At 42.3% G+C, this 25,839-nt stretch overlaps 1 protein-coding gene across 1 annotated transcript; it reads left to right on the plus strand.

Annotated features, from left to right (window-relative positions):
* On the plus strand, positions 1 to 25,340 carry LOC306769298 (uncharacterized protein; the record flags this gene model as incomplete). Its single annotated transcript, XM_079257864.1, has 14 exons — positions 1 to 119; positions 285 to 443; positions 4,972 to 5,158; positions 6,044 to 6,156; positions 7,147 to 7,348; positions 8,269 to 8,337; positions 9,916 to 10,052; positions 10,993 to 11,771; positions 14,782 to 15,005; positions 16,465 to 16,577; positions 17,968 to 18,169; positions 18,242 to 18,310; positions 18,390 to 18,526; positions 24,539 to 25,340. 14 exons carry the CDS (start codon positions 1 to 3, stop codon positions 25,338 to 25,340), a joined length of 3,312 nt encoding a protein of 1,103 aa, XP_079113990.1.
* Positions 25,341 to 25,839: the final 499 nt, after the last annotated feature.

Raw genomic sequence — 25,839 nt, forward strand, 5'->3', positions numbered from 1 at the left:
ATGACTATGACCCAAGGAGTTGGGGAGGAGCCCAAGGCCCCCAGGGCCCAGCAAGCCCACCAAACACAGAGCCAAGGCAGGCACAGCAGAGAGAGCTGCTGTCCCCCGAGCCCAGAGCAGTGGAAGCACCCAGGCAGGCGCCACCCGGCGCCATGAGGCAGGGGCACGGGGTAGCACAGGACGACGGCAAGCCAGCCTGGCGGGTGCCGAAGCGCTCCATGAGAGTAGGCCCCACGGAGAGCCAGCACCCCACAGGCCCCAGGACCACCCGTACCCCCTGGCAGAGCCCCGGCCAAGACCCAGCGGGTCCAGCCTGCTCAGAGCAAAACCATCGTGGGCCGGCGCTACCACGATACCAGGGGCGGGATCCCCAAGGACAAGGACACATCCATAGCCCAACCCCCCACTAACCCCTCCCCACAACCCTCCCTCCCTCCCCTATGGTAAAATTTGGACATAGAATGGTTGAGATGGATGTACTGATACTTAAATGTGAAGTTCTACATGAAGTAAATCCAAAAAACAGTAGCTGTGTTTTCGTTAGCTTTTTGTAAAATAAAAACAATATTTGTAAATTTCAACAAACAATTGCATTTTGGGTGTGTTTCCATTGAACAGTGTTTAGCACATTTGCCTCAAATTGGGGCTTATGCAAGTTGGTCACATAGCGCTATTTCTTTGTTTTCTGTTTGCTGCTGTGAATTTGCTGTGGCTTTTCGAAGCTTTTCTCCCTCATTTTGTTTTCTGAAACTCTGAAATCCAATGTTTGTTCCACATCACACCATCTTTACAGGAAATGAACTGGTCATGACCCCCAGCGTCACATCCGGGGACATGTAAATACAAAAAAAGTGTATGCATGACACTTCTGTGATATATTTCTATATCAAAGCATCTGAAAAACCACCTCATGATTAGAGTGTAAACATTTAATTGCGATATATGACATTATTTTGTAAATGTAGGTGTTTCCATTGGCGAATTTTACTGCGATATTTAGTTTTTGCACAATTCTGTGTAATGGAAAAGCACCTATAGAGACCCTAGAAGGTAAACCGTGATGCGGTGAGGAACCACTGTACTTTACATACATTCTTTTTCATTACACTTTATGGACATTTCTTTGACTTTTTTCTTTAAAAGAATGATGTTTTGAAGTTGTACATACACCATCTATACTTGAATTGAACAGGTCATGTGACCCCAGTGTCACATCCAGTGACACATAAAAGTGTTTCCATTCCACACTGATATTCTTCTATATAGACATGTCTGAAAAATACGTCATAAGAGCCTAAAAACATTTTTTGAAACTTTTCAGAGTATATGTGTTTTTTATTGCAATTTTTGGGTTCTCTGCAGTTGTAGTTGTCATGGAAACATAGGTAAAGACCTTGAGACACATTATGTCGGAAGGAGGAAACCGACACAGAGCTTAGACAACCAACAAAATGCTGACATCATGACACAACCAGCTTTTGGTGTCTTTCCTGCACCGATCAATTTCACACCAGTAATGATACTTTCATTGTTATACGATGGACAGTAGCAAAAAATGAAAATACATCAGATTTAAAATAAAAAGTATCATGGTGAGAAGTCAAGACGAACATGAAAGCTGCAACGTCTCACGACAAGCCGCAGGCCAGCAGTGTTTTCTGGATGACTCGGTGGGAATTTACAGTAAATGTAGAAAAAGTTTCAGAAGAAATGGAGAGAAAGTTATTTTTTCTGGTGGTTTTGCTCCTAACATGCATAAATGTTTGCCATTTTTTTATCCTTGTGGGGTCTGAGTTGGACTCCTGGAGGCCAGGCAGTCATTCTTCTTCATGTCTGCTGGACTTTTACCTTCATTGTTTGCCTTCACAAGGGTTTCCTGCTGTAGCATCGCTGAGTGATTACGTTAGAAGTATGAATGCGTAATTTCTTAATTAATCTTTAAGAATTTGTCAATTCAGTTGTTTGTTAATATATCATAATCTCTTTTATCACTTGGTACAAAAAGTGGGTAAATTTTTTTTTTTTTTTTTTTTTGTCTTGTCCAGCATTTAGGCAAGCAGAATGATGGTCTGGATACTGTGTTCTGCTGAGCAAATTTTCTCTGCCAAGGGAAGCTTTATAGATATAATGATCCCCTTGACTTTCTGAATTTTTATTTTATTTCTATGTTTATTTTGTATTTGTTGTTTGAATTGTAGAGTTTGTACTGCTGGACCAGAGAGGACAGACAAAAGACAGAAAGAGAAAGGAGAAAAAACACCTCATAAGAAAAGGGAAAGAGATAAAGGGAGAGAAAAGGGAGAGAAAAAAACAACAACTAAAAAATAACCCAAAAACAAAAAGAAAGAAAACAACCTACAGATGTATACATACACACATACAGGCACACACATACATATACACACACATACACACGTATACATACACATACATATACACACATGTATACACACACATATATATATATATACACATATATATACATATGTACACATATACATATACACATACATACATATACACACACACCTCTATGCACACACCTACACACACATACATACGTACAAACATATACGCACTTGCCAGTATTAACACATATACATACACATACAAGCCAACTTTAGATCATAGTAACTAAACTATGAATCTAAAAAGTTAAATATAAATGAGAAACAAACAGAAATGAGAAAACTAGCTGCTGTTAGTGAATAAACCTGCAGACGACTCGGTGACTGTGTCACATGCAGAACATGCAGAGTGGAAAGTGGGTAAATTTAAAAGTATGATAGAAATTCTACAAGATCGAAATGATTGTGTATTATGTTGAACCCAAATATTCATAGCACAATTAAACCAACAGTTTTGCATGTAAATTACCCTCTGACATTTGCTTTAACTGTATTTTCAAAGCTGGTAAACTAAAAAAAAATAAATAAATAAAAAAAATAAAAATAAAAATAATAATAATAATAGTAATATATATATATATATATATATATATATATATATATATATATATATATATATATATATATATATATACCCTCTGACATTTGCTTTAACTGTATTTTCAAAGCTGGTAAACTAAAAAAAAAAAAAAATAGAAATAATAATAATTATATATATATATATATATATATATATATATATATATATATATATATATATATATATATATATATAGATAGATAGATAGATAGATAGATAGATAGATAGATAGATAATAACTAAGGATGGAAACAAAATCTTACATCAAGTATTTTTATGCAAAAGAAAAAAAATATTCTTATTACATTTATAGACAAACAATCACAAAGAAGTTTGGAATTAATTGGAAAAAATGTCAAAAGTTCACGTTCCCGTCATAATGAAACCATCATGCATCATCCAACGATGACTGATGCATCAGCTGAAGGTCATCAGACTCCACACAGATGCTGCTGAAACGTTTGCCTCCCTGAAGTTTGCACAATAAAGCTAAAAAAAATTGCTTCCTGAGTTCCAGACTTTTCAGCTTTTTGTGTTACAAGATAAGCATACTGGTACGTCGTACCATTATCGTTCAGTCACCCGGATTATGTACTGGTCTGGTTACAGTCAGACTCTTTCCCTTTCCCTGTGTTTAGAGATCAACATGTTGCACAATAATTACATAAAATAAACCTAAATGGCTGAAATATCTGGAGAAGATCCACCTGTAAGATTAAAACTTTTTATAGGGTCCAGATAATCAGAAAGTCCCTTTTGGTAAGTGCCCAGTCATCAAAACAGTCATCTAGTTTGCTTTTATTACCATGGTAAAGAGTCCTTCCCAGTGCCACACTTTCATCTGACTGGAAACTGCAACTGGTTGTGGTTGCAACCAAACATCAAGCTGTATCTTCTGCTTTCACTTCCACTTGGAAGAGTTTTTGCATTTGTTGGCAGCAATGACCCTTTTTTCTTTATTATCATAACACTCCTCCTGATCATCTGATAGTCAGCGGTTGAGGAATGATAAGTATGAAGGCCCAACCAACATAAAACGAGTTTGCAAGTCACACCAATTCGCTTGTCAGGTACAGGAAAAAGATTCCAGCCAAAGTTAAAGTCTTTTTCGCTTCAAGAAGCTGCTTCTGGATGTCTGAATTTTACCTCCAGAAAAGGTAAGAAAGTCTTTTTTAAATTTTTTTCCATTAAAAATGCTAAATTACTTATAAAATCAGCCGTGTACTGCGATACTTTACATCTTGGATTTTTCTATATTTACTACATCGCAGTCTCAGTTTAACTCATTTTATCTGATAAACCATTAAATATGTGCAGAGCTGGTTGATTTAATTACAGATTTATCATATATTTAGGATTCATCTTGTATCATATGAATAAAACTTGATAGAGTTCCTATAAATGTACAAAACTGCATGTTTTATCTTATTTTTCGTCCCTTATGGAACAGGAATAAGAGAGTAAATAAAAACAATGGAATTGCACAAGGTGAAAAGGACATTGCGTGAGTATGTTCCTACATTTGCATGTTGTGTTGTCGCTGCACCAGCAGTCTTGATGTGTGTGAATGAAGCGGAGCGACTGATGAGGATGTTAAACTGAAAACAAAGCTGCTCATTTCACTTCCTGAATTTATTTTCCCGTCTGCCGTAAACGCCATTGATGTTCGGGTTCTGCTTTTCCAGTCTGCGGTTTACACCAGTAAAAGTAGCGGATTGCATCATAGTCCGATTTGGATTTTCCAGGAATACATGTGACAGTGTCGGAGAAAAAGCTCAATGACTAACAGCATCATTTAACTGTGGCACATCAAATACAAGTCAAAGCTACATCTTAACTGAATGTTTTCTTGTAGAAAACCATTTTCAGTTGCAGTAATTCTAAAAAGTTGGTTAATATCTCAAAGGTTACAGATAACTGTTGTTTTCCTTCTATTTCCTGACCAGTTCCCATCGTTACACTGTTGGTTATGTTGCACCGCAGCCACACTGATGCGCTCAGCCTGAAGGAACAGCTGGCCGACTGCCTGGAGGACAAAGACTATCTCAAACTGCTGCATACGGCGCAGCACGGCCTTCCACACATTCACACATCTCACCGCGTTGCTATTGTTGGAGCTGGCATGGCGGGACTGACCGCTGCCAAGCTGTTGCGAGATGCAGGACATGAGGTACCTGAAACAAACAAATCATTGTCTATCAGACATGCATTAAGGCAGTTTATGTTAGTCTGATTATTAGCAGAATGATTCCACATTAATTTCAGACAATATCAACTAGAACATACAGAACATTAAATAATAAATATAAAGCTGTCCAATATTAAGAGAAGACATGGGTATTAAAATGTAAAATAAAAAAATGATCTGTATCCGTTTTTAGATTTTAATAACACAACTTTTGCACAACATGGACGTTGTGTAACACATCAGCTGTGTCTTCTCTCACTGCTCAAAATATGAGCAATGTAAAGTAGTTTCTGAGACATTTCTGTTTGTTAGACTCAACTGTGACTTCCTCATCTCAGACCCAACCTTTTACGAATAGGTAGATGTCTATTGGCGCACTTGATGACATCATCAAACCGCGCCGTCACTTGCAGCATAATGAGCTTGTAAGCAGATTCGTCTATGTGTCTTTGATGTGGAGTTATTTCAAAGTGTCTCCAGACATTAAATTTGCTGTTTGCTGTGGCCGTAAAGTGATTATGTGAAGAGGAACCAAGACATCCAAACTCGTGTCAATCGCAAATATTTCTTTTTGGAGTGGGGGGGGTTGCCATGTATATATCGCCGTTGGTTACTGTAAATATCAGAAATTAAGAATTAGACCAAATTTGTTGGAGCTGGTAACAGAAAAACGACCCTGAAGAATAATTAAAAACTAAGTTAACATTTGAAAGCTAGTTGGAGGAAACATAGACTAGTAAAAACACCAGCCTTTAGTAAATTCTACTTTTATTTTGGTACATGACAGTGATGTCACTGAATGCAGAGTAACAGGTGAGACTGTTGAGAAATAAACTGTATTAATTCATATTTATGTATTTGATTAAGGTAACCATTTTCGAGGCAAGTGATCGGGTCGGGGGACGAGTGGAAACCTACAGGAATGAAAAGGAAGGCTGGTATGCTGAACTGGGAGCCATGAGGATCCCCAGTTTCCACCAGTAAGTAGAAGATTTGCATAAGTAAATGTGTGATTTTTTTCTCTCCAACATAACATGATTGTGCCTGATGAATCCTTGAAAAACTGCTGCTTCGGATGAAAATGTCCCATTTAGACTTCCATTGTACTGGTTTGCAACCATTTGGCACATGAAATGACTTTAAAGCAGGAAGATATCAGATTTGAACACAAATCCCAGAGAGTACTCGGCTTGACGTTTTTTAAAAACACATTTAATACAATTGAAAGTTAACTATAAACTTAAAGCACAAGAAAAAATAGCCTGAAGTACTAAAGCATTTATGAACCATACAGTGGAACCCAGAAAGGGTTTTAACTAAGATAGGAAATAACTTTGAGGTAGAAATGTACCGGGAGGAACATCACTTTACTTGTATAAGACAACTCAAAGATTACATGAACATATTAAAAGCATTCCAGAAGGATGCAGAAGAAACATTAAAAGGGTATTAAGAAGATTAACATGGTAAATGGATTGTATTAAAATGTATTTCAATTTTCAATTCTTACACTGAAAAGTCAAAGCACTTTCCCATTAGATGTGACATTCACAAATGCAGCACTTCACTTGTTATTATACCAAGTATTTTTACCTTTTGCATATATACATACCCAGACAGACACATCAGGAGCCAATGTGGGATTCGGTGTATTACCCAATTGCATGAATCCACCAAATGTCGGTAGGTAGTTTCCTAGTAGCTCAACCCATTTAGACATAAATAAAATTGTGTGCAGAATCCTTAATAAAACTAAATGATCAAGCCAATAAAAGCAGAAGCAGGAGGGAACTGAACTGACTGGTAGATATAGTAACAAGGGGACCATTGTAGACATATTACTGGCACAAAGACTCCAAGGTTCCTGTGTATATGAACGTATGAATGTCATCAGCATATAAGAGTTCTTTTCTTGATTTACCATCTGTTTGTTGACTCAAGCTGCTTTTGTCTGTCTTTTTTGTTCACAGTATTGTCCTTTGGTTTGCTGAGGAGCTCGGTGTGAAGCTAAACACATTCAACATGAACGATCCCAACACTTTCTACTTTGTTAATGGACAGAGGGAAAGGACATACGCAGTCCAAGCAAATCCCGACATCCTTAATTACAAAGTGCGGAGAAGTGAAAAAGGGAAGTCGGCTGATAAACTGCTACAAGATGCTTTGCAGAAGGTACAAAAAAAAAAAAGGAAAACAAGATCACATATAAAACACATCATCATCAGCATTATATTCACAGTTTCTCGCTGTTGTTTTAATATATCCAACATTTTTGTTGATCTTTTGGGGTTCTACATTTTGTAGGTCATTTTGTTGGCCTCAGGAGTAAAAACTATTGTTAATCGTCTGACTGGAAAAAAAAAAAAAAACTCCAAGTTCATTCGAGTTCTATGTTAAATTCTACAGTCCTGTCAACACACTATTCAGTCAGATGTCACTGCTTTAAATTAGAAATTCCTAAACTGGGAGTTTCCGTTTTAATTTCAGGGAATTGCTACATCCTTGTTTGAACACATAAAATGTTTGTTCGTTTTTTAAATATGTTTTAAGCTTCACTAAGAGCTCATTCAGCTGAAGTTTGTAAATGCTTCTCTTAAGATCATTTTACATCAGTTTTATTGTTTTAACTGTTTTACTGAGTGCTGTGTTTTATATGTTTAGTCTGCTGTAGTGTGCCTTCTCAGCCAGGTCTCCCTGGAATAATAAGCCAATAGTGTAAAGGGATTTCCTGGTTAAGTAAAGGTTACACATGTTTACAAGCTTTACCTTTGCAAACGCCACAGTAATAAAAGTAAATCTGCTACTTGCATGGAACGGTATAACAGGGTAATAAAACCAATACTTCACTATGTGGCAGCTTTCACAGCTACATTTCCTTCCATGCTGATAAGATCATTTGAAATTGTTTAATTTTGGAACTTCATCATCATTGTGCTCCCATGGTTTAGCTTTTCATCACAAACCTTTAAAATTTGACTTCTAACAAACATCATATTGATTGATCCACAGATTGACGGATAAAAAAAAAAGTATCATCAGTTCCAAAGGAAACCAAAGAGATTTCATCCATGTTTGACTTTTCTGTTTTGTAGGTGAAAGATGAGGTGAAAGCTCATGGCTGCAAGGCTGCGCTGAGGAAATATGACCATTATTCTGTAAAGGTAAAAGAACCGCGTGCTCCCATTCCTGACAGAAAAAACACATTTGCATGTAAATATGTGGTGTTGGAACATTTCATGTAATTCATGAAGACATTTCGACATGTGGTTCAGTTATTAATGCCATGCATGTGTTTCACATTTACTTCACATTCTTTAAAGTATTTCACAGGTGAATCAGATGTGTTTTATAAGTAAGCTTCACATGGGTTTTTCACAACTTGAGAAACATATTTTACAATCATGTGTTTAACACATATGGATGAATTTCACATACAGTTCATGTGTTTTCATGTATTTCACATGTAGCTTACAAACATGGGATTGACATGGGATTTATGATTTTCATATTTTGTTCACATGTGCAATGCGTGGACTCTTACAGAAAAGCCACATGTGGTAAACATGCTTAAGATGTTCATACACATATTAATCACATGTGCAAACGTGTGTTTTTGAAGCATCTTCATGTGATCCACATGTAAAGTCCATGTAAAGCACATGTGTAAATGTCTTTTTGGAACATTTTCATGTGATTTCATATGAAAACCCTTAAAAGAACACACAACCACATGTCCCTTACATAAAAACCACAAGCTCCACTTGTTCCACATGTGGATCATATGTGAATCACATGTGGTGACACATCTGAATCATGTGAAGAACATCGAAAGCATATGTAAAAAACGTGGTTCACATGTGAAGGAAGTGTTTGGCACATGGTTGACAAATGAGATTCACATGTAAAGAACATGCAATTTACATGTAGTTTACAAGAAAATCCTTCATGTTTGTCACGTTTATTTCACATGTAAATCACATGCAAGCTACAAGTTTCAACATGTGGATCAAATTAAATCGTTCCAAAACGACACACTTGCACATGTGAACAAAATGTGGAATAAATGTAATCCACGTGTTTTTTTTCTGTAATGGGTCACATGAAGTACTGTTTTTTTAAAAAGATTTTATGATATATTGACTCTGTATTGGGCCCTGTGATGGACTGGCGAGCTGTCCAGGGTGTGCCCTGCCTGTCACCCAAAGCCAGCTGGGATAGGCTCCAGCTTCCCCGCGACCCTGAATTGGATTAAGTGGTTTAGAAAATGAATGAATGAATGAATCTGGATTGACTCTAAAACAGAATGCTCTACCAGTATGGTTGGTAAAGTCCACTTTAATGCTCCCATGCCTTCAGTGTAACAGTAAAAATAGCCAGTAAGAATCAGGAGTATTCTGTTGCATTTTTTTTTGTCAATTATTTGCATTTAAACAGTTGCCATGGTTACTAACCTCTGCAAAAAAGGCTCTTTGAGGCAGCTGGAGCACAGCAGAGAGGGAGGACCCATTGCATTTGTTGCATTTGTTTCCAAGTTTTGATTAAATGTAATTTAAAGGCTCAACATTGTGTTGACAGAAGAAATTTTATACATCTACCGTACTATTAAAGGTATAAAAACGGAGTGATGTGGCCATAACAGTCGAGGCGTGATTGAACTTTCCTCAACTTTCATTTATAATCTGAGCTTTAATGTATAATGAAAAAATATCTGAAATACGGGAGGGTTTGTTTATTAACAGGAGTATCTGAAAGAGGAGGGAGATCTGAGTCCTGAAGCCATCCGGATGATTGGAGACATACTGAATGAACAGGCCCTCATGTACACCGCGCTGACGGAGATGATTTATGACCAAACCGACATCAATGACAACACCACGTAAGGCCCGACTGCTTCTTCAGATTAGCACATTGTATGTTTTAAGTGAGCCGAACACGATCAAATACTAACCTACAGGAAAAGAAAGAAGTAAGTTGACTTGTTTGTATTTCAATCATTAATTTTTTTGTGTGATTTTTATCCAGCCTGCAGGTGTGAATGAATAATTGCTGTTTGTTGGTTAGGGTAACTCTGATTGCGAATTTTCATTTGTACTTTTTAGGAAATTTTAAGGATCACCACAGAACAGTGGAAACCAGCAGAAATAAGTGGTGACTTTAACCAGAATCCCTTTATTATGTAGCACATCCAGACAGCATGAAAACCTCCATGCTGAGACAATAATAACTGATATCATGGAGTTTATCAACCTCCCAAAGTTAAATGATCCCAAGAATCATGTCCTCATGATCATATGAGCAGGAAAAGTTTCCATGCGTGGACAATAGGATTACTTTTAACAATCTTTCAGGAAGGGGAAAAAAAAAAACCTTGTGAATTTTAGAAAATTTTAGTCTTTAAATATGAAAATAGAAACATCTTTAAGAATAATGTTGTATTTCAGCTCCATCTTAACATGTTTAGGCTTGTATAATCTGTGTTTTGACAGACTCTGGACTCCAGCCACACAGGTGTGCACGTGCTGAGCTGCTCATAATTATACATTACATTTATAGGCGATCATCAGTACATGCAATGTCACTCAACAAAATAAGACTGAATTCCAGGCAGAAACCAACAACAAGCAGCAGGGTCGTTCCAGTCCAGTAAAGGAAAAATGTTTGTCTAAAGAGGAAGTTTTTAGGAGCTGAAATCATCTGGCTGTTTTATGTTCACTGGCAGAAAATTCCAAAGACTGGGATCTGAGATCCCAAATGTTCAATTGTATCATCTGTGAAACTTTCTATGCATGAAGCATGATCTGATTTTTCTTTTTCAGTTACTACGAGGTGACTGGTGGGTCGGATCTTCTCCCCAAAGCTTTTCTTTCCGTCCTCGATGTGCCGATTATCCTGAACTCCAGGGTTGAGCGCATCAACCAATCAGATGAAGGCGTTGTTGTGTCCTATCAAACAGATAAAGGGTCCTCGCTTTCTCACCGTCAAGCTGATGTTGTCCTGGTAACAACCACGACCAAAGCCATCCTTTACATGGACTTTTATCCACCTCTCTCCACCCATAAGATGGAGGCCCTGAGGTCTGTCCACTATGACAGCTCCACCAAGATCCTTCTCACCTTCAGCCAAAAATTCTGGGAGAAAGATGGAATCCGAGGAGGAAAGAGCATCACAGACGGGCCGTCTCGTTTTATCTACTACCCCAGCCACAGTTTCCCAAAAACTGAGACCATTGGTGTCCTCCTGGCTTCCTACACCTGGTCTGATGACTCCCTCCTCTTCCTCGGAGCCAGCGATGAAGTCCTGAAAGAGGTGGTCCTCAGAGATTTGGTCAATATTCACGGTGAACACATCAGGTCTCTCTGCACCGGCGTCTTGGTAAAAAAGTGGAGTCTGGATCCGTACAGCCTGGGCGCCTTCGCTCTCTTCACGCCTTACCAGCACTTAGAGTACGCCAAGGAGCTCTTCAAGCCTGAACGCAGGATCCACTTCGCTGGCGAACACACGGCTTTTCCTCATGCTTGGATCGAAACATCCATGAAGTCTGCGATCCGGGCGGCCAAGCAGATCAACAAGGCAGCTCGAATGACTTCAGATCAACGTCGAGGCCAAGACGAGCTCTGACTGTCTGCTTTTAATCCAAAACATGAAGAGAAATGACAATGTGTTTTTGATTTCTAAAGAAAATGTGTATTAAAGAGCATTTTATGTGAAAATCTTTCATAAAAACATTATGACATGTCCAGTAATGACTTGTTTTCTCTGCCATTACAGCGGCTTGTCAAAGTAACACAAAACCACACCAAGAAAATATATGCAAATATAAGCAAATGAAGGCTCACAGACTGGGCAAACTGGGTGATCACAGAGGCTACAAAAAGACCAAACCTAAGCTCGAAAATTCCACAAAACAGATTGCTATTTTAAACTGGACTGGATTCTTTGCATGACTGGTCAGAAAATAAGCCACTTGCATGAAGAGCTCCTCAAAGAAAATAGTTTGGGAACCATCGAACTCCACCATGTGCACCAACGCGCTACGACTTTATTTATTTCGTATGTAGTTATCCTTGATTTAATATCTTTAATGTGAATGTGTGAGAAATGCTGCAAACAGGCATTAACTGGTTTGGAGGTGGCTTAACTTCATAAAGGACTTCCTCCTCTAAAGCCACATGTATAGGTGCTGATTCTGAGACATTTTGCATCATTTTATGCTTAAAAACTGTATAAAATCCTGTTGAACACAGTCAGATATTCTACTGGATGCCATTCAGCAGATTGAGCTTTGATCATTTTGACCTACAAATATAGAAAAGAAAAAATAAATAACACAAATATGTCCTTTTACTTTTTGTTAAAGGACCAGATGAAGACTTCAGATTAAAAAAACCTTTCCTCTCCAGGTTTTCTTACGGCTTTAAATGCGTCTTTTGCTGCTGGTTTTGAGACATTTCTGACTTGTTTAAATTCTAGACACTTCCTCTTATTTCAGGCAGTCTGTGCAGGGTGACTTTCTTTACATTTGAGCTGCATCATTATCTCTTGTTAAACAAATTCCAATAAGTGCAGACAGTCTGTGATGCTGCCAAACCTGCAGGTATCAATCTTTTCTGATAAGCGCGTTATCTTCAGGATCCTGGAGGGGGCATGGCAGTTCACCCAACCAGTCTACATGTGTTTTGTGGACTTAAAGAAGGTATTTCACTCTTTCCCAGGGGAAAGAGTGGGGGGGTAGTCCAGGCTATGTTGGCACCAGACCCCCTTGTGAAGGCTGTCCAGTCCCTGTATGTCAGAGTTTACATGTTACATAAGAACTGTAAGTGCTGTCATTGCAAAATGTTTCATAAATGTGTAACTATATTAAAAACATTTTTATTTTTTTATTGTTTGCAGTTAAACTTTTTTTTTTGGGGGGGGGGGGGCTCTGGGTTGTTATCTGATCTCATGACTATATATATGTATAGGTGCTGATTCTGAGACATTTTGCATCATTTTATGCTTAAAAACTGTATAAAATCCTGTTGAACACAGTCAGATATTCTACTGGATGCCATTCAGCAGATTGAGCTTTGATCATTTTGACCTACAAATATAGAAAAGAAAAAATAAATAACACAAATATGTCCTTTTACTTTTTGTTAAAGGACCAGATGAAGACTTCAGATTAAAAAAACCTTTCCTCTCCAGGTTTTCTTACGGCTTTAAATGCGTCTTTTGCTGCTGGTTTTGAGACATTTCTGACTTGTTTAAATTCTAGACACTTCCTCTTATTTCAGGCAGTCTGTGCAGGGTGACTTTCTTTACATTTGAGCTGCATCATTTGGGTTTGTTATCTGATCTCATGACTGAAGCAGTTGTTCCAGGTCAGTTCATTATATGATAGTTTGGAAAATGAAAGCAAAACTAAATTCTTTCTCTTTTTTTTACATCTTGGGTGGTGCGACCAGTCAGGAGTAAAAATTTCCAGTGTTGCTTCTAAGCAGAGCATATAAAAGTCTGCAGTCCAACATAAGGTCTGGTTCTGGCATCAAGGCTCCGCTGAAGGAAGGTAGGAATCTGGTTTTTCATCAGAAATGAAAGAAAATGTTTGACTCAGTAATTTGCAAAAAACTCGGGCTGCTATGCTGTGAGGATAATGATACATATGCTGCTGCATAGCACTAAAAGTACATGTTTCCTGTGTTTTATTAACTGTTAGAATTGTTTTTCATGGAAAATCAGAATGAACAATAATTTTTTCCAGCTTCATATTTCTTTGACCTTTAAGAATGGCGAAGAAGACTTTGACAAAGCTGTTGGATCCAAAAGAGCTGAAGTTGAAATTATGTGAGTTGTTTTTGTGTTTCCAGTTGAATATTTTACAAAAATCCAACATGTGAGCTGCTATAGACTTTGGGTGTTTAAATAAGGCAGTGGGACCAAATAGTTTTGCACCACGACCCCCAGATAGTTACGTCCTACCTACAGAGGTTGTCAGGGCAGATGTTCACTCGGGCTGAGCAGCAAAAACCCACATTCAGAACAATAAAGGATGGAAAGTTGTTCTTGTCTGCAATTTACAATGTTTGGAAATTTAAAGGTCTTTGAAATAAATGGAAAAATGTTCATAAATAACTGTATATGTTTAAACTGTGTAATTTAATTATTTAATTTATGACTTACTATTATAAACATTTCAGTCAGAGGCTAAAAATAAAATGATGCTAAAATAATTGGTAACTGATCAAGAAAACCTGTTTTTTTGTGATACAGATTTGAGGTCATATCCCCCCCCCCCCCCCCCCCCCTTCCCCTGCAACCTCCCATCCCCGTCCCTCCCCTTCCCAATCAAGATACTGCTGAATAAAGCTGCTGAAGCTGAAAAAAACAAAAAGAGGTTGACTTTTCTGCCTTTTCTTAGATGGTTTTGTACAGAATAGCCCTCAGCTGGAATTGAATTGAAGAACAGCATATTTTGCCCTCCAAAAACACAGAAATAAGAAGTGAACATCAGCCTTTTAGGGAATTCTTAGTTGATCCCACTTTGCTGAAATATCCCTGATTCCAGAAGCCGATCCAGATGAAGCAGCCTCTGACTGATTTTTCAAACACACCTGTGTGTTCTGTAGTTTCCATCAGCGTGCTGCTGGTGGTTTTACACCCCAGTCACACAGACGCCATCAGCCTGAAGGAAGAGCTGGCAGACTGTCTGAATGATACCGACTACGCCCAGCTGATGCACACGGCCCAGCACGGCCTTCCACACGTTAGCAAACCTCATCGTGTTGTCATCGTTGGAGGCGGCATGGCTGGACTGACGGCTGCTAAGTTACTGCAGGATGCAGGACATCAGGTACCCAACAGCTTCACAATGCAGCTGGTTGTAGGAAAGCAGGCAGGAAAAGAGTGTATCTGTTTTCTGATGCTTCTGGTAATTCTTCGTCCAACACAACCGTTCTTTCCTCTTCATAAAAGGCAGGCTTCATCTCCTGTTTCATGTTTTCTTCAGCAGATGGCTTCAACAGATCTTAATCAGTTCTGTTTGTCAAACTCAAAAACCCTCCATCTAAGCGAGTCTTATGTTCAGCTAAAGAGTCATGATGATGATGTTGAGAGTAACAAGCTTCCCAACAGCAGAATGGAAAAAATAACATAACTGCAGCCAAGTCCAGTGAGATATGCAGGGTGTGCGCCTTCCTCTTCTGTAGGGGGGAAAGTAGAAACCCATTGTTCTTTAGTTTATTTGTTTAAAAATATTAGAAGCACAAAGAAGAATCATCTTATTTTAAGATGTTTTCTCTCTGTGAGAAAGAAGCAACAGGTTTTTTTGGGGGGTTTTTTTTTTTGCTTTTTTTTTTTTTTTTTTTTTACTTATTACAGGATTTAAAATAAGATATTTGTCACTTCTGTAAAGTCAAGATTTTTTTTCTTATTTCAGAAAATCTTCCCAGATATGATTATCTTGCGAAATGGACACAATTTATATTTATTATAGTCTGAATCTTCACAGTTTAAATGTTTTTTATTGCATATTAAGATGTTATCAGTGTGCATGTATGCAACTGAAGTCATGTTTTACTGGAAAATACTGATTTAAGATCAGAAACCACGTACATGGTTTCTCGGATTGTCTTTATAGTGTGTGTTCAGAGTTGTTGCAGCTCAAGTGCGACACCGTGTGGTTTTCCTGAGGTACTGCATCACTGTACCAAGTCGTCATTGTCTCTCATTTTTCTTTACAAGAAACTCTGGAGGCAAATCTTTAAAATCATCTTTAAAAGGGATCTGGACTGGTATTCTCCTGGTGTTTTTTTTTTGTTTTGTTTTATTTTTTAGGTCATTTGAAGTTTTAGTTTGGACATTTTTAGTCCCTATCCCCAACCATTTTCATTTTGAAGTGAGAAGAAGTAGCGCTATAAGACACTGACAACTTTTACTGCAAAGTTTTCCATAACTTGTTTAGCTGAAATCTAACACAGATGCAGTGTGTTGTTTAAACAGTTGAAGGAACATGGAGGACAAGAGAAGAGCTGCAAGGACTGAAAGACGACCTACAACAGATGAAAAGCACCTGATGCGGCTCCAGAAATGGATATAATAGCAATAGAAAAGGCAGACTGGGCCATCAAATGAGTCCAAGATGCATAGTTTTAATATCAGAAATTCACACGCAGCGTCTTTAAGCCAGAATGTTGAAAATCAGATAATATATGTTTTTCCTTTATAACTAGTATTTTCTTCTAAAGAAACTGTCATTCGGGTAACGTGTAATCAGAGATGTTTGTTTATAACTGTTTGATGTAACTCTGAAGGTGACCATATTAGAGGCGAGTGGTCGTGTTGGAGGCCGCGCACACACCTACAGGAATGAAAAGGAGGGCTGGTACGCTGAACTGGGAGCAATGAGAATCCCCAGTTATCATCAGTGAGTTTATTCCTGACATTTTACTCCCACTTCTGAGATGAGTGGTTGTTGCATTGAACGTTGCCCAGAACGGTGCTTCATGGAACAGGAAACATTTCTGACCATTAAGTGTGACGATTAATTCTATTCAGATGTGATCAGTATTGAGCTGATAAAATGATAAGCTGTCCTGCAATAGACTGGTGAACCTGGATGGATGGATGGATGATGGATGGATGGATGGATGATGGATGGATGGATGGATGGATGATGGATGGATGGATGGATGGATGGATAAATGGGCAGATGAATGGACAGATGGATGGATGGATGATGGATGGGTGATGGATGAACAATGGATGTATAGATAGATGGATGGATGGATGAATGGACAGATGGATGGATGGATGATGGATGGGTGATGGATGAACAATGGATGTATAGATGGATGGATGGATGAATGGATTGGTGATGGATGGATGGATGGATGGATGAATGGACAGATGGATGGATGGATGATGGATGGATGATGGATGAACGATGGATGTATAGATGGATGGATGGATGGATGAATGGACAGATGGATGGATGGATGATGGATGGGTGATGGATGAACAATGGATGTATAGATAGATGAATGGACAGATGGATGGATGGGTGATGGATGAACGATGGATGTATAGATGGATGGATGAATGGACGGCTGGATGGATGATGGATGAATGGACGGGTGGATGGATGGATGGATGGATGGAGGGGTGGAGGAACGGACAGATGGATGGATGATGGATGAATGGATGGCTGGATGGATGGATGGATGGAGGGGTGGAGGAACGGATGGATGGATGATGGATGAATGGACGGCTGGATGGATGGATGGATGGATGGATGGATGGAGGGGTGGAGGAACGGATGGATGGATGATGGATGAATGGACGGCTGGATGGATGGATGGATGGATGGAGGGGTGGAGGAACGGATGGATGGATGATGGATGAATGGACGGCTGGATGGATGATGGATGAATGGACGGATGGATGGATGGATGGATGATGGATGAATGGACGGATGGATGGATGGATGGATGATGGATGGATGAATGGATGGACGGCTGGATGGATGGATGGATGGATGGACGGATGGAAGAACGGACAGATGGATGGATGAATGGATGGACGGCTGGATGGATGGATGGATGGAGGGGTGGAGGAACGGATGGATGGATGATGGATGAATGGACGGCTGGATGGATGGATGGATGGATGGATGGAGGGGTGGATGAATGGACGGCTGGATGGATGGATGGAGGGGTGGTTGGATGAAAAGCCATCATTCTGCCTGCTCGGTTTGGACTCTCTACCTGGATCTGACTTGCACGTGCAACCAGTCCATGACTCATGTCTCTTCACAGCATCATCCGCTGGTACATCAAAGAACTGGGCCTCAAGCTGAATCGCTTCATTATGGACGACATGAACACCTACTATCTGGTTCACGGGCTGCGGAAGAAGACGTACGCCGTGAAGGCGAACCCTGACATCCTGAAGTACAATCTGCCTGAATGGGAGAGGGGGCTGTCTGCAGATACGCTGCTGGATCAGGCTCTGAAGAAGGTGTGTGAAGATGAAAAGTGACTGCACAGCACTGTATTTACATCTAATCACTAGAAATGACCTTTGTTTCAGGTAAAAGATGAGGTGGAAGCTCATGGCTGTAAAGTTATGCTGGACAAATACGACCATCTGTCTGTGAAGGTAATCTGATATAAAAACAAGAATCAGGCTTCAGGTTGATGTTGACTGCAGATGGAGGACGTCTGTGTGTGTTTTACAGGAATATCTGAGAGGTGAAGGCGGTCTGAGTGCCGAGGCCACGAGGATGATCGGCGATCTGCTCAACGAGCAGAGCCTCATGCACTTGGCTCTGACTGAGTTGCTGTATGTTGAAAGCGACGTCAGCGACAGCACATCGTAAGATCCTTTTATCCGTGATGCTTTTATATTTGCACTGTTGTCGAGACTAAAATGAGGGAATAAAGATTTGAATGTACAGGCGGTCCTTGGGCTACGTGGTTCACTTTGACTTTACGATACTGGTTAAATAAATGTAATTAAAAACATACAGCAAGTTTTGAAGTTACGAGGTTCCATCAAAGCTCTTACCACATGTGACACAGAGGCTGAAACGATCCCTTAGTGCATGTATATTTATTTTATTTTAATTTGAAGGTTTATATTAATTGTTTGTAAAATTTTTCCATTGATATGATGTATAATACATGTATTTACATATTTATTTGGTGATTTATGGGATATTTAGGGGTATTTAAGGGTAACTCATTTGTAAACTGAGGACCGCCTGTACATATATTTACTGGTTGTATGTAAAGCTATCAGGATATAGCCTTCTTTATACTCAGGCCTTTTGCCATGTAACCAGGTAGCGTCGTTTCAGGCTTATTAACTTGCTGCAGAAGATTTATCCCAGCTTTTCTAAGCCCTTCTCCCTCATTTCTTGTAAAACTGCATTCCCCTCTTGTTTGCTACCACAGATGCAGTTATATTTGTCTCTAATTATTTGCAAAAAGATTTCCATCTCCTCCTCCATCCATCTTTATTTGAAATGAACTGGTCACATGACCCCCTATGTATGTCCGGTGACACGACACGAATGCAAAAATAGTGTTTCCATTTTACTTTTGCAATATACTTCCACCTCTCCCTGAGCCGTCACCTTATCGTGGTAGAGGGGTTTGTGCGTCCCGAAGTTCCTAGCAGCTATGTTGTCGGGGGCTTTATGCCCCTGGTAGGGTCACCCATGGCAAACAGGTGTCTAGGGGAGGGACCAGACCAAGCACGGCTCATAGACCCCTATGACGATGACAAACCTGGGCATAAATGTTCCCTTGCCCGGACGCGGGTTACCGGGACCCCCCTCTGGAGCCAGGCCTGGAGGCGGGGTACGAGAGCGAGCGTCTGGTGGCCGGGCCTTCGCCCATGGGGCCCGGTCGGGCTCAGCCCGAAAGGGTTACATGGGCCCCACCTCCCGTGGGCTCACCATCTGCGGGAGGAGCCGTAGGGGTCGGGTGCAATGTGAGCTGGGCGGCAGCAAGGGGCGGGGACCCTGGCGGTCCGATCCCCGGCTGCAGAAGCTGGCTCTAGGGACGTGGAACGTCACCTCTCTGGTGGGGAAGGAGCCTGAGCTTGTGCGCGAGGTTGAGCGGTTCCGACTAGATATAGTTGGACTCACCTCGACGCATGGCTTGGGCTCTGGAACCAGTACCCTCGAGAGGGGCTGGACCTTCTTCCACTCTGGAGTTGCTCATGGTGAGAGGCGCCGAGCAGGTGTGGGCATTCTCATCAGCCCCCAGCTTGGTGCCTGCACGTTGGGGTTTACCCCGGTGGATGAAAGGGTAGTTTCCCTCCGCCTCCGGGTGGGGGGACGGGTCCTGACTGTTGTCTGTGCTTATGCGCCGAACAGCAGTTCAGATTACCCACCCTTTCTGGGGTCCTTGGAGGGAGTGCTGGAGGGTGCTCCTTCTGGGGACTCCATTGTTCTGCTGGGGGACTTCAATGCTCACGTGGGCAATGACAGTGAGACCTGGAGGGGAGTGATTGGGAGGCATGGTCCCCCCCCTCTGAACCCAAATGGTGTTTTGTTGTTGGACTTCTGTGCTCGTCATGGATTGTCTATAACGAACACCATGTTCCAGCATAAGAGTGTCCATATGTACACCTGGCATCAGGATTCCCTGGGCCGCAGTTCAATGATCGACTTTGTAGTCGTATCGTCGGACCTGCGGCCACATGCCTTGGACACTCGGGTGAAGAGGGGGGCGGAGCTGTCAACTGATCACCACCTGGTGGTGAGTTGGCTCAGATGGTGGGGGAGGAAGCCGGTCAGAGCTGGCAGGCCCAAATGTGTTGTGAGGGTCTGCTGGGAACGTCTGGCTGAGTCCCCTGTCAGAGCGAGCTTCAACTCCCACCTTCAGCAGAGCTTCGAACATGTCCCGGGTGAGGCGGGGGACATTGAGTCCGAATGGGCTGTGTTCCGTGCCTCTATTGCTGAGGCGGCCAGCCGGAGCTGTGGCTGCAAGGTCGTTGGTGCCTGTCGTGGCGGTAATCCCAGGACTCGTTGGTGGACACCAGCAGTGAGGGATGCTGTCAAGCTGAAGAAGGAGTCCTATCGGGCCTTCTTGGCCTGTGGGACTCTGGAGGCAGCTGATGGGTACCGACGGGCTAAGCGGCATGCGGCTTCAGCCGTTGCCGAGGCAAAAACTCGGGCATGGGAGGAGTTCGGCGAGGCCATGGAGAAAGACTTCCGGACGGCTTCGAGGAGATTCTGGTCCACCATCCGGCGGCTCAGGGGGGGGAAGCAGTGCTCCATCAATACTGTGTACAGTGGAGATGGGGAGCTGCTGACCTCAACTCGGGACGTTGTGGGTCGGTGGAGGGAATACTTCGAAGACCTCCTCAATCCTACCAACACAGCTTCCCATGAGGGAGCAGAGCTGGTGGACTCAGGGGTGGACTCTCCTATCTCTGGGGCTGAAGTCGCTGAGGTTGTCAAAAAGCTCCTTGGCGGCAAGGCCCCGGGGGTGGATGAGATCCGCCCGGAGTTCCTTAAGGCTCTGGATGCTGTGGGGCTGTCCTGGCTGACACGCCTCTGCAGCATCGCGTGGACATCGGGGGCAGTACCGCTGGATTGGCAGACTGGGGTAGTGGTCCCCCTTTTTAAGAAGGGGGACTGGAGGGTGTGTTCCAATTACAGGGGAATCACACTCCTCAGCCTCCCTGGTAAGGTCTATTCAGGGGTCCTGGAGAGGAGGGTCCGCCGGATAGTCGAATCCCGGATTGAGGAGGAGCAGTGTGGTTTTCGTCCTGGTCGCGGAACAGTGGACCAGCTCTATACCCTCTCTGGGGTCCTGGAGGGGGCATGGGAGTTTGCCCAACCACTCTACATGTGCTTTGTGGACCTGGAGAAGGCATTCGACCGTGTCCCCCGGGGGCTCCTGTGGGGGGTGCTCCGGGAGTATGGGGTACCGGACCCCCTTGTACGAGCTGTCCGGTCCCTGTACGACAGGTGTCAGAGCTTGGTCCGCATTGCCGGTAGTAAGTCGGATTCGTTTCCGGTGAGGGTTGGACTCCGCCAAGGCTGCCCTTTATCACCGATTCTGTTCATAGCTTATATGGACAGAATTTCTAGGCGCAGCCGAGGGGTTGAGGGGATCCGACTTGGTGGCCTCAGGATTGGGTCCCTGCTTTTTGCGGATGACGTGGTCCTGTTGGCTTCGTCTGGTCGTGATCTCCAGCTCTCGCTTGAGCGATTCGCGGCCGAGTGTGAAGCGGCTGGGATGAGAATCAGCACCTCAAAATCTGAGACCATGGTCCTCAGCCGGAATAGGGTGGATTGCCCTCTCCGGGTCGGGAGTCAGGTCCTGCCTCAAGTGGAGGAGTTTAAATATCTCGGGGTCTTGTTCACGAGTGAGGGAAGGATGGAGCGTGAGATCGACAGACGGATACTGCGGCGTCTGCAGTAATGCGGGCTCTGCGCCGGTCTGTCGTGGTGAAGAAGGAGCTGAGCCAGAAGGCGAAGCTCTCGATTTATCAGTCGATCTACGTTCCTACCCTCACCTATGGTCATGAGCTGTGGGTCGTGACCGAAAGAAGGAGATCTCGTATACAGGCGGCTGAAATGAGTTTCCTCCGCAGGGTGGCCGGGCTCTCCCTTAGAGATAGGGTGAGGAGCTCAGTCATCCGGGAGGGGCTCAGAGTAGAGCTGCTGCTCCTTCGCATCGAGAGGAACCAGTTGAGGTGGCTCGGGCATCTGGTCAGGATGCCTCCTGGAAGCCTCCCTGGTGAGGTGTTCCAGGCACGTCCCTCGGGGAGGAGACCCCGGGGAAGACCCAGGACACGCTGGAGGGATTACATCTCTCGGCTGGCCTGGGAACGCCTCGGGATCCCCCCCGCAGAGTTGGCAAATGTGGCTGGGGAGAGGGAAGTCTGGGCTTCCCTGCTTAGGCTGCTGCCCCCGCGACCCGACCCCGGATAAGCGGCAGAAGATGGATGGATGGATGGATGGAATATACTTCCACTTGGAAAAACTTTTTAATGGGTTTTTAGAGATGTTGGTGTCTCAATTACCAGGTTTTTATTGTGACATTAAGGTTTAGCTTAATTCTTGGGGTTATTCAAACTGGATTTCAGTGTGTGAGGCAGCAACTTAGCCAGTTGAACTAAATACCTTTTTAAACACTGGAGAGCTGTTACACATGCTGTTTTATGGTGATTTTAGACCACAGATGCAACCCATTTTTCCTGGAGACGTCTGTATGTTAATGATCAGAAACACAAAGGTAAAGTTCATGACATACTGTATGTATATCAGGTAACATGAAGGAGTGCTGAGATTTGTTAAAGCTGTATTAATGTCAGGTGACTGGAAAAAAATATTTTTTCATCCAAATGGTGATTAGTTTAATCATAGAAATATATGTGAACGTAAGCAGTTGTTTGGAAATATTTACTGTATTAATTCACACTTAAAAAGCTTGAAACTATGGAGTTTGTGTAGAGCACATTTGTATCCAGCTGAGCTTAGACATGCAACCGTGTTGTCTTGGTGTTCAGACTAGGGGTCCAGACTAGCAGTCCAGACTAGTAGTCCAGACCAGAGCATATGATCATCCACAGCATTGGTAGCCTAATGAGATTTTGATTTTGAATAAGAGAAATATTATGATTTTTCTAAAACACTTAAAACTCATCCTTTAAACCCATCAGAATTGAGGTCTAGGGATGTGGAACATGGAACTTCAAGAATCAGACTGCCAAAGTCCCCTTTGAGCCACAGCCCAGCTCATAATGCACCGAATCTCTGTGGTGGGAGATGGAGCCAATGCTAGCCTAGTCAGGCTAAACCTGATGAGGCATTATATGACCTGATGTTGGAAAACCTGCACCCAACATCTACTCATCATTGGAGTTTTTAGGGTGCTGATATGTTCCTTGGTGGTCTTGAACCATCAACTGTTCAGATAACTGTCAAACATGCTAACCAATTGCACCACAGAGAGAACCTGATTCAAATGCAACAATAGCACATGCTCCTCCACAACACTGGTGACCTGATGAGCTGTTTTGGCAACTGGTCAGGATGCTGGCTGGATGCCTGTCTGGAGAGGTTTTTCCTCAATACCCAACCCTGGAAAAGCAATGGAAAGAGGATGGATATTATCTCCCTATCTCTAAGGGAGAGCCCGGCCACCATGCAGAGGAAACTCATTTCGACTGCTTGTGTTTGCAGTATCATTCTTCGGGTTGCTACCCACAGCTTGTGGTCATAAGTGAAGGTAGAAATGTATATCAGATAGTAAATTGAGAGCTTTGCCTTTTGGCTCAGCTCCTTTTTCACCACAACAAACTGATGTAGCATCTGCATCACACCCAATGCCGTCCGTCAATCTCACACTCCTTCCTTCCCTTACTTGTGAACAAGATTCCAAAATATGTGAGTTCTACTACTTGATGCAGGACCTCATTCGCGACCTGGAGAGTAAATCCACCCTTTTCTGACCGAGGATGGTCTCGGATTTGAAGGTACTACTAAATATCCTCCCACGCATTTCACACTAGGCTGTGAATCGCCTCAACAAGAATTGAGGGTCACAAAAAAAGTAGAGACACAATCCTAAATTGGCAAAATCAGATCCCCTCAACACCTCAGCTGTGCCAAAAGATTTTGTCAATTTGAGATATGAACAGTCAGTCATAAACAGCAGTCTTGGTGGAGTCCTGGCTCACTGAGAACATCTCCAACTTACTGCATTGGCCTACGTTGGTCCACGTTGGTCCTCATTGCTGGCAGTAAGTTACTGTACTGTCAATGAAACATCGAAACAACGTGATGAGACACATCAAAACAAGCACTTGAATTAAACTGAAAATGAACTAAATGGAATTATTGTCTTTTCTGTTTTGAAGGTACGATGAGATATCTGGAGGGACGGACCTTCTTGCCACGGCTTTTCTGACTGTTCTGGATGTCTCAGTTCTCCTCAACTCCAGAGTCAAATACATCAAGCAATCAGATAAAGGCGTAACTGTGTGGTATGAGAAAGATCAGGACGGCTCTCTGAAACACCTCGATGCTGATGTCGTCCTGGTAACGACCACAGCTAAAGCAGCCCTCTTCATAGAATTTGAACCTCCTCTATCTCCCCAGAAGATGGAAGCCATGCGGGGAGTGCACTATGAAAGCTCAACTAAAATCATCCTCACTTTCAGTGAGAAGTTCTGGGAGAAAGACGGGATCCGAGGAGGAAAGAGCATCACAGACAGACCCTCTCGGTACATTTACTACCCCAGCCACAGTTTCCCTGGAAATGACACCATTGGTGTCCTCCTGGCCTCCTACACCTGGTCCGATGACTCCCTCCTCTTTCAAGGTGCGAGCGATGAAGACCTGAAAGAGCTGGCTTTGAGAGATTTGGTGAAGATCCACGGTGAAGGCATCAGATCAAAGTGCACAGGGGTGGTGGTGAAAAGGTGGACCGTAGATCCATACAGCTTGGGGGCCTTCGCTCTGTTCACACCTTACCAGCATTTGGAGTATTCTGCAGAGCTTTTCAGGCCTGAAGGCAGGGTTCACTTTGCTGGTGAACACACAGCTTTCCCTCACGGCTGGATTGAGACAGCTATGAAATCTGCTATCAGGGCAGCTACGAATATTAGCACACAGGCTCGAAAGGAAAAGAGCAGAGCTCGACACCATCTTGACCTCTAATGTCCTGCATCTACAACGTAGCAATGAAATGTGTGTTTGTTTCTAGGAAAATGTAGTGAAATGTCCAGATTGTTAGGTGGTTGCATTCATTCTTATATTTTATTATAAAGGGATATAAAGTTCATTTGAACTTTTTTCCTTCACTCTATGACTTATTTTGAAAAATAAACCAGAAGCAGATGTAGACAGACCATGAAACCATGCCAACACAACAATTCGGCAGCTTGTAGCAGCACTTTAGGCAGCAATAACTTGAAATAAAGCTTTCTTTTCACACATGAGAAGCATTGGGTTCGGTCGCTCTCTGAAGGTCCCAGTGCAGGTTGAGGTCTGGACTTTGACTGGATCATGTCGATCAAGCTTCAGCAGATGAACTCACATCTGTCTCTAGAATACTTTGCTACCCAGTGAAGTTAAAATGTAGTCCATCGCTTTAAGATGGACAGGCCCTGTGGGAGCAGAACAAGCCAAGATCATCAGCCCTCCACCACTGTACTGG

Source organism: Telmatherina bonti (genome assembly GCF_933228915.1).
Source record: "Telmatherina bonti genome assembly, chromosome: 18".
Lineage (NCBI taxonomy): Eukaryota > Metazoa > Chordata > Actinopteri > Atheriniformes > Telmatherinidae > Telmatherina > Telmatherina bonti.